The 16,678-nt window shown below is 30.6% G+C and overlaps 1 protein-coding gene and 1 long non-coding RNA gene across 2 annotated transcripts; both read left to right on the top strand.

The window, feature by feature from the left end:
* The first annotated feature begins 1,737 nt into the window (after positions 1-1,737).
* Positions 1,738-2,509, top strand: LOC120091700 (dirigent protein 19-like). Its single transcript, XM_039049810.1, has one exon. The coding sequence runs from the start codon at positions 1,765-1,767 to the stop codon at positions 2,332-2,334; it is 570 nt and encodes a 189-aa protein (XP_038905738.1). The 5' UTR covers positions 1,738-1,764; the 3' UTR covers positions 2,335-2,509.
* An 11,508-nt stretch (positions 2,510-14,017) lies between these two features.
* On the top strand, positions 14,018-16,444 carry LOC120091580. The gene is made up of 2 exons (XR_005485743.1): positions 14,018-14,481; positions 16,145-16,444. It is a non-coding gene; the product is annotated as an uncharacterized LOC120091580 (long non-coding RNA).
* Positions 16,445-16,678: the final 234 nt, after the last annotated feature.

Here is a 16,678-nt window from a genome sequence, read left to right as displayed (position 1 = left end):
GAGGTTCGAGCCCTTTAACTATTATAATATCAAATATCAAATGTCATCATATAAGAATTTCTCAAAATAATCCATATTATGTTGTTGTTGAGAAAAAAACATGCACGGTACATTATTGACTTCACTTAGGCCACATTTATTTCAATAAAAAGATAATAAATCAATAGTAATGTAAAAAGTCGGTTTCATTTTATTACCTTTGACATTGTTTATACGTGTTCTATTGACACATGAGACCTACTTCAAATCTGTAATAAAAAACAAATTGATTGACGAGCAGAGCATGCTCAATCCAATTTCATATGAAAATTACATCGTTTTGTTACTGTTACTATTACGAATACCATTTTTATTACTGTTAGAAAGGAAAATTATGAATTTTGACAGTTTTACTGTTAAAGCAATCTATCTACTTTTTCGATTCAATTCATTACAGTTGATTTATCGATGGAATTTCATTATGATTACACCAATTTTTATTATGCTTTGGTAAAACTGGCCTTAGTACCAAACATCATTTTATCCCCTATATGCTTGGGTTTGATCCTTTTAAATGTAAATTTAATGGCTTTTATATTGTACATTTTTTTTAGAAATAAAAATCAAGGTTAGAGGAGACTCAAATTAATATTGTTATATGTTCTCATTCTATTCTTAAAAACATGTTAACATGACACAAATATATGAACAAACAAAATGTGAGAGAGATACTAACAAAATGTGAGAGATATACTAACAAAATGTGAGAGTGAATTTCATTAATGAGAATTGTATGTAGCCGAAAATGGAATCCATGCATTATATATATTATTTACAAAAATATTTAATTTTTTATTTATTTTAAAACTATTCAAAACTATTTTATTGAAAAAATAATAAAAAATCATTTAAACTTTTATATTTTATAAATTTTAAGTTAGAAAAATAATATTCTCACATCATTTTAAACTATAAACTTTAAATTTTAAGTTATATATAAACTTTTACATCTTTTTAAAAGAAAAATTTTGGTTCAATTTAGTTTGATCAACCAAACTATAAAATACCCTAAATAATACTCTAAATGATACCTAAAATTGTTGATTTACCAATGATACCTCATATCACTATTGTTTATCAGCAATATGTGGTATCATTGTTGATAGACTTTACCCATGATATATATCAATGGTACTCTATTGTTAATACGAGTCTATAAATGATAGACTTCTATTGCTGATAGAAGTCCTTTCGTGATGAAGTCTATCACTAAATATTTTGCTATCGTTGTGACAGATATCTATCACTAATATGACTCTATTAATGATTAAAAAAAAAAAGAAAATCTACTGCTAAACTAATATCAAAATCTATCAGTGAGATAGACTTCGAAAGATAGATCTAAATTTATTATATCTGTCAATTCTTTTGTAATGTAATATATATGCTAATACTTTAAGATTGATTGTTATATTTATAATTATATCTAAAATAAATAATATATAATTTAACGACAGGTCAAATGCAAGGGAAAGAAATATATTTTCCACCACATTCTACCCACTACAAAATTTACGTCAAACTAACGTGGAGGAAAGTTCAAAATGACTTGGATTTCACAAGACTCCCACCTTGACCTTAAAAACTTAGCACCAATCAAACCATAGTCAAGTCCACTAAGGTTCCAACTACTATGTTGTCGGCTCTCTCATCACTTATCACCTCGTATATGTAATTAATTAAAAGCCATGCCCAAAGCTTTGGTCTTTCACCCACAATCATACAATGGCTCTTTCTTCTCTCTTTCTCTCTTCCATTTTCACACTCTCTCTCTTTTCTCTCTTATCTTTTTCGATGGAGGTCGAGGCCGAGACCACTTACCATCATCATCACCACCGCCACCTTTACCTCCGTTCTCTCCACTTTTCCCTCTTCCAACACGAGACAATCAACAAAACTGGCTACTTCATCGTGTCGGGAGTGGTTGGCCCTAGCGTGAGCCAAACCACCACCCCATTTGGCACCATATTTGTTTTTCACGATCCTTTAACCACTAGTGCCAACCGAGCATCGAAGTTAGTGGGCACGGCGGAGGGAACCTCCATAACCTCTGGTCTTGACGGCTTACAAAGCATTAGCATAGCCAAGATCAGCTTGCGTTTGAAGCACCACATCGGTTCCCTCTCAATCGTCGGTGGGACTCATAATGTTAAACCGTCCAACCACCCTATCGTTGGAGGGACTGGGGACTTCTTGTTCGTACAAGGCTACGTGACATCATCTCCAGTGGATCTCGTCGGCATCACGGTGGTTTACAAGTTGGAGTTTCATCTTTACTGGCCGCCTTATGCATAACTAACTCCCTCTTTTTAAAAAAGTTTAAGGTTTCGTTTCAGTTTGTTTTTATGGTTCTTCAACTTCTCAATAATTTTATTTTATTTTTAATATCCGCGTCATAAGATTGGTTGTCATCCGCGATTCCACATCTCTCATCTTCTCCTACATATTAATAATATTTCTTGTTTGGATATGGAATTTCTAATCTCGATGCAACTATTAAGCATTCTCAATAAGAAAAACAAACATTTTTGTCCATTATTAATGCTCCATTTGCTAACCATTTCGTTTTTTATTTTTGAAAATTAAGCTTATTTTCTCCCTTATTTCTTCCTCATTTCTTACGATTTGCATATTTGTTAAGTTCAATGGTTGAATTCTTAGCCAAATTCTAAACATACAAGTTTTCAAAAGTATTTTTTTTTTAATTTTTAAAATTTGGCTTGGTCTTTTAAACCATTGGTAAAAAGTAGATATCACAATAAATTTGGAAGTGAAAGTAGTATCTATAGACTTAATTTTCAAAAACAAAAAACCAAAAACTAAAGTCATGTTTGGTAACCATTTTATTTTTAACTTTTGGTTTTTAAAACTTAAGCCTATCTACTCTTCATTTCTTATAATGATTTGCATTTAAGTATAATGGTTGAATTCTTAGCCAAATTCAAAAAACACAAAAAAAAAAGCTTTTAAGAGCTACTTTTTTTTTAATTTTCAAATTTTAGATTGGTTTTTTAAACCATTGGTAAAAAGTAGATAATAAATGAAGAAATTTGAGAGTGAAAGTAATGTCTATAGGCTTAGTTTTAAAAACAAAAATGAAAAGATAAATGATTATCAAACGGGGACTAAATGATTACCAAACATTATTAATTGTTTAACAAAATTATACATTTTGTATCAATTTTCACCTACATAATTCTAGTAAGATTATTTATTTATGTCACTTATGTATAAAGATAAAAATATAAATAACTTGTTAGAAAGTTGGAAGCGGAAAAAGTCTTCTAAATATAGGGGTCGCTGATATGCAACACATTTATTTGGACCAAAAGTTCCCTTCGAACTTACCGAATGGTTAATATATAAAAATTAAATTACTTTTCCAATTTGATTAATTTTTTTAGTTTAATAATAAACAAAGTCTGAAAATTTGAACTTCTAATATTTTAATCGAGATTACATATTTTATGTCAATTGAACTATACTCTGATGGATATCATATCCATCAGAATTTGATGAATTGCAACTTGAAAAATGTATTGAAAATACAATGTATAGAAAAATCAGAGTTAATGAATTGGAAAATAAGAAATATATATAATTAATAAATGAAGTAATATTTGAGGACATGCAATATTCTCTAAACAATTATATTTATTTAAATAAAGTTTTCCAACATTCCAATGCTTTATTTTTTAAAATTTTGAGAATCAAGAATTAATAAGTTGAACTACGGAAATTAGGGAAGAATTTTCAATGTGCAAGTGTGTAAAACTCAACGGGAAGAATGATATCATACGTAAACTTTTCCCCCCGATATTTTTCCTCTCTTGTTTTTAATAATTTAAATCAAATTAGAAAATCTGAATTATTGATCTCTTGGTCGAGATCAATACACACTTCATGTCATTCAATCATATTTATATTGATTTTTCTTTCTACAAGAATTTATTCTAAATGATAATGGAGTAAATTAGATTTTTTGTTTTCTTAAAATATATTTGTGTATTACGAGGTTACCCCAAAAACTATGTGCATATACATAATTGGCCAAATATTATCGTTAGTAAATCTAAAATTTTAACTTTCATCAGGTTAAATGAATATATAATGAAATCATATTTTCATAGTTCTATTTTTTAATTTTCGTGGCTATATTAATTTATTGGGCCGCTTTCTTATACATAAATCTACATAAATAGATCTAATTATGTAATTATCTAAAATTTTCTATTTTTTACATGAATAACCTAATAGATTAATATTTTACACAAAAGTCGAACCATATGTACCTTCTCAACTTCGTTATTACCTAAAGAAGTAGGTAAGAGAAGTTTTCTATCAGGCTATGAACTTCTCAAAATGGTTTTCTTTCCAAAACCTATACGAGTATGAAAATCTTTCTCCAAAAATCCAAAAAATATTACCCTCATAAATGAAAAAAAGAATCGACAAGAAATTTCAATGAAGAAAACAAAGTATATTTGATATATATAACATGAATTATCTTGAAATAAAATAGGTCTATTCAATAATTAAGTGCATGAAAAAGACAATTTGTATAATATATAGTCTTATATACTGAACAATATATGCAATATTTATTTACATTTTTCAGTATATTTCTAAAAACACAAAAAAAATAACACCATGATACATGCATATAAATTTATATTTGTCAATATATTACAACTATATTCGACATATAATAGAAAATTGATCCAATTTCAATTAGGAATATGGATAAAAAAATAAAATCTGCCAAAACAAAGGAAACATAAATTTGAAATATCATGCATTAAATAAATATCAACCGAAATTGTTATTTGATAAATCAAATTATTAATTAATCTATGAGAACCACTTTTAAAATTCTAATTAACGTGTAAGAGCTCACATTGCATTCAGCTTTTCTCAAAACCTCCTACTTTCTTAACATTCAAATAAATATATTATTATAATATCCTTCCATATTAATATATTTTTTATATATTTTTTAAAATTTTAATTGATTAAATTTTTTTATAACAATTATATTTATTAAACTTTTATCAAATAATTTAGATTAAATAATATTAGTTAAAATTCAAATCATATAAAATTTTAAATTATATATATTATAATAAATTATAAATTAATTATCAATGTAAAAATAATTAAAATAATATGCCTACTTCGATTCATATAATTAAATTACACAAAAAAAAAAATATTTGATTTTATGGCCACAAGTGAAGTTATTGAATTTCCTTCATTGACGAGCATTGTTATCCTAAAGTTTTTGGAAGTTTTTGTACCAAATTCCCCCGTTTTTGCAAGCTTTTGAACTAAATTTGGAAGTAAATTGAAATAGAGACAACAATCGACGAATCAAAGCTACTAGTTCAAGGACTTGAATTCAAAACGAGGGGATGAATCAAATCGAAGTACAATTTGTAGTTGGATGAGTTCAAAGGGTTTGAGGTTAGGTTCCATATGACACACCTAAAATAAAAGCACAAGATATTTGTGTGGTTCAATTAATGAAGATTTACTTTTGATACAAGGTATTTGTGTGGTATCTAACGAAGATTTAAATTATATTTAATAGAGAAGGTATTTTGTGTTACTAAAAGTCTAATATAAATTTAGCGAGTTTTAATACAAAGTATTTGTATAGCAAAAGAAAAAAAGTGAAGAAAATTTTAATTTTTTTTCAAGTACAAGATATATAGGGAGCTTAGTTGACGAACATTTTTAACTTGTTTTAATAAGAAGTATTTGCTCTAGTGTGTTAAATGTTAGGTGATTTTTACCGAAGAGATGTTATGGATATGAAGTAAAGAAATTGAGAATGTAAAATAATAGTGATCAAAACACAAATACCCTCTTTACAATTATGGAAACTAGATGATTAATAGAGTAAGAGAATTTGTTCACTAATAAAGAAGGTAGCTTCCTTGATTTTATATGTTCCCTAGTGAACAGGATGGGATATTTGTAGGAAAAAAAAATGTATTTACATGGTTATGATTCACCCTGGCCGACCCAGCTCAACCTGACCTTCAGAAGTGAAGGTCCAAGCTCGACCTAGGCCTAAGCCCAAGGGCCTAAGGCATTGTCTGCACTTGGATTAGGCTGACCCTACCTTCAATTGCCAAACCCACGACTCAAACCACGAAATTGATAGTATAAACATTATGCTTACGCTCTTGTTGGTAATATCTAAGTATATTTAATAAAAGAATTTAAAAAAATATATATTTTTTAGCATATAAAACATAATATATGAATAATTATACATATGCGCACATATTTAGATCGGTAGAATAGTAAACTTATTGAATTGACCCAATGTACCGATCCAAATTTTGATTAGTCGGCAATGCCATAACTATTTCTAACCAGTGGCTACTTTTTTAATTTAAAAGTCGAATGAGCTATTTACTACGTTTGACCAAAAGAATATCTTTAATTCACATCAATTTTGTTCTAATTTCCCATATATAATGGTAAATCCTTTACCTAGAATATCAATATACTAACAATTATGCACTAATTACTGACAAATATGATAAAACTACATGGGCCTGAGGATGGAGCTTTGACTATTGAAATATCAAATATCATTATATAAAAAATTTTCAAATTAATCCATGTTCTGTTGTTGTTGAGAAAAACATACACGGTACATTATTGGTTTCAATCCAACTACTTTTTCGTTTCAGGCTCATTACAATGGATCCATCAATAAAATTTCATTACGATTACATAAATTTTCATTACAATTTGATAAAACTGGCCTAAGTACCAAATATCACATTATCCCCTAAATGCTTGGATTTGATCCTTTTCAAATGTAAATTTAATGGCTTTTTTATATTGTACATATTTTTAGAAGTGAGAATCAAAATCAGAAGGGACTCCAAATTAATATCATGTTCACATGACACAAATAAACGAACATACCAAAATGTTTGAGAGATATTAACAAAATGTGAGAGTGAATTTTATGAATGAGAATTGTATGTATAGGAAAATGGAATCCATTCATTAGATATATTCTTTACAAAAAAATATTTTAATTTTTTTATTTATCTTAAAAATATTCCAAACTATTTTCTTGAACACAAATAAAAAAATCATTTAAACCTTTATATTTTATAAATTTTAAACTAGAAAAATAATATTCTCACATAATTTTAAACTATAAACTTTAAATCGAATATATGCGGTCAGTTTGGTCTCAAATACATTTTTTAAAATTTTTTTTGTTCAGTTTAGTTTGGTCAACTAAAGTATGAAATACCCTAAATGATACCTCATATCGCTGATCTATCAATAATACTTCATATCATCGATTGTCTGTCATTGATATGTGGTATAATTATTGATAGACTTTACCCATGATAGAATATAAGTGATATACTTTGTTGTTAATACAAGTCTGTAAATGATAGACTTCTATTGCTGATAGAAATCCTTTACATTGAAGATTTTGTTATCATTGTGATAGAGGTCTATCACTAATATAAGTCTATCAATGATAAAAATATATTGCTAAGCTAATAACAAAATCTATCAATGAGATAAATTCTAAAAGGTGGATCTAAATTTTGTTATATTTGCTAATTCTTGTTATATAATATATATGTTAGTACTTTAGAATGCTTTATTTACAATTACATCTCAAATAAATAATGTATAATTTAATGATATGTAAAATGCAAAGGTGAGAAGTATATTTTCCACCACATCCTACCCACTACAAAATTTACCTCAAACTAACATGGAATAAAGTTCAAAATGACTTGGATTTCAAAAGACTCGCACCTTGACCTTAAAATCTTAGCACCAATCAAAGCATAGTCAAGTCCACTAAGGTTCCAAATACTATTTTGTGGGCTCTCTCATCACTTATCAACTCATATAATTAATTAAAAGCCATGTCCAAAGCTTTGGTCTTTCACCCACAATCATATAATGGCTCTTTCTTCTCTCTTTCTCTCTTCCATTTTTCCATTATCCTTTTTTTTCTCTATCAATGAAGATTGAGATCGAGGCTGAGACCACTTACCATCATCATCGCCACCACCACCGGTACCTCCATTTTGTCCACTTCTCTCATTTCCAACATGAAACAATCAACAAAAACTGGCTACTTTATCATGTCGGGAGTGGTTGGCCCTAGCGTGAGCAAACCACCACCTCATTTGGCACCATGTTTGTTTTTCACAATCTTTAACCACTCGTGTGTTGAGCTATATATCTTGAAACTCATGGTTTGTAAACATTGAACATATTCTATTATTCAATAAAGATGTTATTGATGTATATTCAGTAAATATGTTATTGAATAAGTGAATTACTCCTTTTAAGTCTAAATCCAATAAACTAAGAACCCTTGGCTATAGCATGAATATTTGAACTTGATATGGAGACATAAAAGTGGATCAAGTTCGAGTAATAGCCAAAAACTGTCTCTAGTATAGGGATTAGGTTGGATACCTTATCTTGGGGACACTATGTATGTGGTACATTTTATAATTGTTACAATAGTTGTAAAGTGTTACAAACGATGTAATACTGAATCACTCATGTAGAGATATGCGAGTGGGGGCATCCTATGTAAAATATGTTTTGTATAAGACTAGACCACGAAACAATCACTTTTACTTTATAACACTGCTTACTAGTAAGACTGACTATTTCAATTCGATGATCTAGGTAACTCAATCTTAATCTTGAGCTAACTACGAACTCCTATTTATTTAGGATTATCCTTTAATCTGGATGGGTGAGAGTGGCTCAACATCGCTGACTCAGTAAGCATCCCATTTTAGGGTATGACCGGGTAGATAGCTAGGGACATAGTCCTACAAGATAGAATTCGCTTCTACCCACTTCTAGGGTTAGTTAAGAGTTGGCAATGGGGCCGGGTCAGGTCGGGGGGCGTCCCCCGTCCCCGGCCCTGTGGGGAAAATTATCCCCCATCCTCGCTCGGTCGGGGAAACAGGGTCCCCACGGAGCCCCATTCCCCGTTTCCCCACGGGATTCTCTGCGAGATTCTCCATTTTTTTAATTAAAAATTTGATTCGTTTCACAAAAAATCCATTAAATAAGTTTATCAAATTCCTCGTTTTTTAATTCAAGTGATTTTTATTGAAATTTGACTAATGCACAACAAATGAACAAAAACAATAGACTATTCTAGAAACAAACACAATTGACAATTAATTGATAATTTAAAAGCTAACAAATCCATTAAATAACTTACAACTTAAAATTCAATAAAATTGAATAAGGAATTCACTTAAAAGACAAACGTCTTATATATTCAAATAAGTTTACAACTTAAAATTCAATAAAGCTCGTTTTTCTCTCTTCAACGATGACTTCACAATCAAATTTTCACCTTCTTTGGCATCATCCATCCTTAGTTGTATTCATTCCTACATTTAAAATGTAATAAAAAATAATGTCGCAAAAAAAAATATATATATACCATGAAATAATGTTAATCCTTGAGCATACCTTAGTCACCATGCCATCTTCATTAGAATCATCTGTATCTTCTAAAATAGTTGATAAATGTGTAACCATTTCTTTTCTCGTGCTAGTACCTTACATTGTCAAATATTTGTAATAAAAGAAAATATTTATTAATATATTAAATGATAAAAAGATGTAAAACAAAATAAACAAACTAACCTGTCAAAACTTCAGTTGCAATCCAATTTTGAACACACATCAAAGTCTCTATCGTCTTTGGATGAAGTTTGTTACGATGTAAGCTTACAATCCTACCACAGGTGCTAAAAGTAGACTCTGATGCAACACTAGATAACGGATGGCTAATATGTCTCTTGCAATTTCTTGTAAAATTGGATACTTGACACCATTCAATTTCCACCAACTCAAAATGTCAAAATCGGATGTTCGAGGTAAGACATTTTCATCCAAATATGCATCAAACTGTTGCTTCTGATTCATATTATTGGAATTTGATACAAACAAGTCATAATCATTAAAATCATCAAATTCGATATTTCTGTGAGGTTCCATCTAAATTTCTAGCTTGATAATCATCACCTTCACCTTCATGCTTCAGCTAATATTCTATTTCCAAATCTGAACAAGTTTTTTTAATCCTTTCCACTTCAAGAAAAAAACTATCTCCATAAATTCTAGGGAAGTAAAACTCAATCAACTTTAATTTGTAACGTGGATCTAAAACTGCAGCTATGGCCATTACCCCATGAATTGTCTTCCAATACTTATCAAACTTTGACATCATATTTGAAGTCATGTCTCTGATCTCTTGAATTCCAGAATTAGTCCACTCAGAAATAACCAATTTCAATTTACAAATTTTGGGAAAAAAAGATTAGTAGTAGGATATTTGGATTCATAAAATATTTCAGTCACATGATGAAATATTTTCAGTTTCTCACATATCTCTTTTGCTAATACCCAATCTTGATCCAAAGGAAAACACTTATACTTTGGTTCTCATTGTTTTAATCGATAAAAAACAGCTTTGTACTTTAATGCAGTGGCTAACATAAAATAGGTAAAATTCCACCTAGTACAACAATCAAGACTCAACATCTGACCATCATAAACATTCAATTGTCGAGCAGTTTCCTCAAATTTCTCCTTTTTTTGTGTATGCACCCAAAAAGACACACTACTACGTACTCTTTCGATCCCATCTCCTATCACTGCCAACCCATCTTTCACAATCAAGTTCAGAATATGAGCACAACACTGCATATGAAATAAACTCTCATCCAATATTAAGTTTCCACACAAACTATCAACAAGCATATTAACCATAGAGTCATTGGTACTACAATTATCTATAGTCACTGATGACAATTTTCGATCAATATTTCAATCTAACAAACATTCCATTATTTCTTCATGAAGCATCTTAGAAGTATGTGGAGAAGGGACATATATAGACCTGATTATTTTGTTTTGCAAAACCCAACTATCATCAACAAAATGAGCAGTGACGGACATATAACCTTTTGTTTGGTAGTTGGAAGTCTACATGTCCATTGTAAGGGCAATCTTTCCTTTGATCTCATTCAACAATGTCATGGTTTTCAACTTTTCAGTCTCATAAATTTTCAAAATCTCATTCTTTATTGTGTTTCTTGACACCATCTTAAATAATGGTTGGATGACATTACAAAATTCCCTAAAACCTTCATGCTCAACTATTGAGAGAGGATATTCATGTCTTATTATCATCCTAGCTAATGCTTTTTTTGCAGCTTTCTAATCGAAGTTATATAAAGTCAATGTATTGTTCTTCTCTCTATTAGGATTCAATAGGGATTGTCATATGTCTTTTTATCCTTTATATGGGCATATCTTAATATGATCATGCAAATGTTTGGTTCCATTTTTACTTTCACCCCTAATTTTCATTTGAAATAATTACAAACCGCCTTGACTACTCCATCTATTTTTTGTTTCTTAAAATGGTTCCAAACAACCGATGTCAATTTCCTCTTTAAAGATCCCTTCTCAATATCCTCATCAAGAATAACACAATTATCAACATTCAAATTATCATCATTCGATGAGCATGAAGTTAAATTTGGGGTTGAATCTGGGGTTAGATTTGGGATTGGACTTGGAATTGAATTTGGAGAATCTTTATTTGTAGAAGGTGATTAAGACATTATTTTCAACCTACTAAAAATTTAATTTAAAAACCCTTTTAGACTTGGACTTCATTTTCAAAGCATTCGAACATATTCAAAGTATTCAACCCCAAAATTGAAAGCATTCAAATTTCAAACATACACAAACATATTTTCCAAACATATTCAAGCTTAAAATTCAAAACATTCAAATATCAAACATACACGAACATATTTTTCAAACATATTCAAGCCTAAAATTCAAAACATTCAAATATCAAACATACACAAACATATTTTTCAAACATATTCAAGCCTAAAATTCAAAACATTCAAATATCAAACATACACAAACATATTATTTACTAATTTCAAGCATACTTTTCAAAAATATCAAACGGCCAAATAGGAGAACGAAAGGAAATTTTTACCAGTACCGGCTTGAACTTTGAAGTTTTGAAAGTTGAACGGATAGATCTCGCCTCTCGGAATAGAGTCTGTTTTTTCAAAAGAAAAACAACACAGAACAGTCAAAATATATAAAAAATCAAAGACTCATGATCTAAACAAAGTTCAAGTCGGAAGTCTCTTCACCTGAAAGTGGCAGATGGACGTAGAGCGGATCTGTCACCTTTCCCTCAATGGCGCCGGACGAACGGACGTAGAGGCTAGACGTGGATGGATGCGGGCAGACACGGATACAGACTGAGCAGACACAGAGGCTGGAGACTCCGACTGTCGACACGGACTGGACGGACGCAGAGGTAAGAGACTCTGATTGTGTTCAATGACTGTCTTCACTGTCTTCAATGGCTAAAGACTCTTCACGACTTCACCTGGAGCGATGAAGGGAGCTGGATTCGGTTCGACGGATAGGCAGTAGGCTACGATCGTTTTAGGGATTTAGTATTTTTGGCAGAAAGGAAGGAGGAGAGGAGAAGATTTTAGGATTTTTTAAATTTTGGGCTTTTGGGCTTTTTACTTTTTCATTTTGGGCCTTTTTATAAACATATTACATATATACAAATTAATAAGTTTATAGAATTTCTAAATATATATATAAATTTGGGGTCGGGGATTAATCGGGGTCGGGGTCGGGGTTGGACGGGGATACTGTCCTCGTCTGGACGGGGCCCCGAATAAATTTTCCAGTTTGACACTATCCTCAGTCAAACTGGGGAATCCCCGACCTGAACGAGGCGGGGACCCGCCCCTGCGGGTTTTTTTTATCAACCCTAGGTTAGTAGATATGTTGTTCTCTTAAGGACTGACTCCTGGTCTTGCACAAGGGGCCCCACCCTCTCTAAAGCTTGAGATGGACTTGAGTTAATGGTTGAACCACAAACCAATTGTTTATTAGAGAATCAGTGGGACATAAGAAGCAAGATATAATTATAGGGGTAAAATGGTACTTTTGACCCAATTAATTAAAAACAACCTGTGAAGGATCATCTTACTAATTATGGTTAAATCAAGTGAACAGAAATATATACAGTGAGGAAAGTGCAACTACTAGGATTTAGTGGAGTGTCCTGATAGTTAATGAATGTTGGTTAATTGGGTTAATGTGATTAGTCGATTAATCTCAGATCGTTGGAGTTCATGATCTGTAGGTCCATTAAGTCCTCCTACTAGCTCATTTCGAACTAAACCTTGGAATAGTATGTGGAAAGAATTTGAAACACTCAAAATTGGATTAGGGTTTATTATATATGATATAATTGGTGTTTAATTATCGAATTAAACAATCTGAGGAGTTATAAAATATTTAAAATTGATTTAAATATTGTTTACACAAATGAGGATTCATGTTCGGGATAAGTATTTTAGTTAATTTAATATTTGATATTAAATTAATTTATTAATTAAATTGTTTATTAAACTTAATTTTATATGAAAATTGAATTTGTAAAATTCAGTTTTTAATATGTCAAATTTCATTCTAAATTTGATTTTTTGAATTTCATATTTAAAATGAAGAAATAAGGGTTAGTGGGAAAATTCATATTTTACCACTAATATGAACACATAATCCCACTAATTTAACTATGATTTGGTGTCAATTTTTTGTTGCTTATTTGTAGGGGTGTTAAAAAAAAACCGAAGACCCAAAAAAATCAAGCAACCCAATCCAATCCACTGGTCTCGGTTGGTTAAAAAAATTGGTTTGGTTTGGATTTTTTTTAATAAACCTAAGTAGTCGGTTCGGTTCATGGATTTATAGGGTAGAAAGTCGGGTCGAACTGGACCGACCCAAATACCCCAAGGCCCAGCCCATTTTTATAGCCTATAGGTCGGCCATTGGGTTTCACCATTTCAGATTTTTCATTTCACCTTAAGTTCACCCTTCACGTCTCCGTTTTTCCTTTCAGCATCAGAGACGCCCATTGAGTGCTCGACACGTTGCTGTTAGAGTTCGTGAGGAATGTCGAACGTGGATGAAAGTTCAGCCATTGGGATTCCTTTCATCTTCGGTTCTTCACGCTTCAAAGTTCTCAGCCGTTTCGTGTTCGTCCGTCTTCTCGATTTCTCATCTCTATAGGTTTGTGTTTCATATTCCTTAATCCTGAATCCCATCCAATTTCTCACGCTTCAAAGTTCAAAGTTCAATCATTTCATATTTCCATCTCCATCTCTTCATGTCTTCTTCTCTCACGTCTCTTTCTTTTACGTTTCTTGATTTTCCATCGTCATCGTGTTTCTTCACGGTCATTTCTTCGCCATCTATTCGTTCTTTCTCCCCTGTCAGTCGTCATCTTCATGTTGAAACCTCACAGTCACAGTCATTGTCCTTTGGTTACTGGTTATCCTCTAAACTCTCTTTTCCTCTTTTTTTTTTTTTTTTATGTATATTTATTTCTCACTGATTGATGGTTCACCGTTCACCTACGTTGACAATTTTTTTTTGTTTTTCTTTATTTGTTAATATTGTAGATGGAAAACAATGAGTTGATCAACAATGAATCACCACCTATAAATATTCTCAATGCATGTTCTAAATTACATGGTTCTTACAACATATTTTGTTGATTCTGATTGGAATTCACATAAAAGAATATTGAATTTTGTCAAGTGTCTAATCATAAAGGAGAGACAATTGGTAAAGTAATTGAATGCTTGGATTGGGGTATTGATAAAGTTTTTTTTAATTATTGTTGATAATGCAACTTCAAATGATTCGATAATCTCATATATAAAGAGAAAACTAAAGATTTGGAAGTCTCTTATTTTGGATGGTGAATTATTGCATATGAGATGTTGTACTCATACTATGAACTTGATTGTCAATGATGGATTGAAAGAATTGCTTGATTCGATAGCTAATGTACGAAATGTTGTAAGATATGTTAAAATTTTTTTAAAGTATGTTGGACATTAAAAGATTGAATCTAAAGTCCTTGTTTGTCTGGATGTGTCTACAAGATGGAGTTCAACATATTTGATGCTTGATAATGATTTAAAATTTGAAAAGGCTTTTCAATGCTTAGAAGAAGAGGATGAAGATTTTGTACATCACTTTACTGAAGATGAGAATGGAAAGAAAAAAAAGAGACCACCGACCTTAGCCGATTGGAACCATGTTAGAACATTTGTTAAATTTTTTAAGATGTTTTATGATCTTACATTGAAGGTTAGTGGTTCAACTTATATCACTTTTAATACATTTTTTTCATGAACTTGATGGGATTCAACGACGTTTAATAGGTTGGAGCGAAAATGTAAATAGTGTGATATATACTATGGCTTCCAATATGAGAATGAAATTTGATAAGTATTGGGGATCTCTTGACAAGATGAACAAAGTGTTATTTCTAGCTATTGTGCTTGATCCACGATATAAGTGGGATTATGTGTCCTTTTGTTTCATAAGTATCTATGGGGATGGAGTTGCTAGAACAATGACTGATGAGGTGAATGTTAGTTTGATGCAATTACATGAGTTTTATAAGACAAGTGATTCAAGTGGTCATGCTTTTGAACAGTCATGTAACATAGTTGAAATAAGTGAGGATTGTGATGAAATGGAAATGTATTTACAGTTGGAATACAAACGAAGAAGAAAAGAGAAAATTTTGAATAAAATAAGAAATGATGTGGAGAGATATTTGTTAGAACCTAACAAGGATCTGACCAAAAATTTTGATATTTTGAATTGATGGAAATTAAATGCTCCCAAATACCAATTCTTATCACAAGTTGCTCGAGATTTAGTACATGAGGTAGAATACTTGACTCTATACTTGACTCTTTTAGAAGCTTTAAGTCCTAAGATGGTGGAGGCTTTAATATGTACACAAAATTGGCTATGTGTGAAGTCGATGTTATTAGATATTAGTCCACAAACTAAAGAATTTGAAACTTATAATCAAGTTTTATCAAGTAGTGTTATCTTTTATATATTTACTCTATAATCTATATTAATATATTGAAATTATGATAATATTCTTATATAATTTATTGTTTAGGGTTCAAGGAGCAAGTTTTGTCAGGATCATGAATGGATCGTTCAAGTCTATTGGTTGTTATTAAAAAATTCAATGGATTGCTCTTTTTAGTGGATTTTGTGGATACTATGTATTTATGGATTTTGAAGACTTTTGTAGACGTTATAGTCTTACTTATGGATTTTGTAGATATTTAAAAACATTGTTGCCTTTATTTTGAATTTTGTAGATATTATGGTCTTTCTTGTGAATTTTCGAGACTTGTTTTGTTATTATAGATTTTGGATATTGTTATTGTGGAATCTTATATGTTAGCATTTTTATTGGTGAATAGTATTTTAATTTGATTCCATATATGTTTCTTTTACGTCAATGAATATTATATAGTTGATTCATATCTTTGAACATTAATAGGGTACTTAATATTTTCTATATGAGATCATGAGTAAAGAACTAAGATCCTCTCAAGCTTTTTTTTTTTTTTTAAGAGAACCGATAGAATTGAACCAACCCAACCCATTTTTTACGTGTTAGTTTGGTTTGGGTTCATGATTT

Source organism: Benincasa hispida, chromosome 11 (genome assembly GCF_009727055.1).
Source record: "Benincasa hispida cultivar B227 chromosome 11, ASM972705v1, whole genome shotgun sequence".
Classification (NCBI taxonomy): domain Eukaryota; kingdom Viridiplantae; phylum Streptophyta; class Magnoliopsida; order Cucurbitales; family Cucurbitaceae; genus Benincasa; species Benincasa hispida.
The sequence above is the reverse complement of the archived record's forward strand: the minus strand, read 5'-3'. Positions and strand labels throughout refer to the sequence as shown.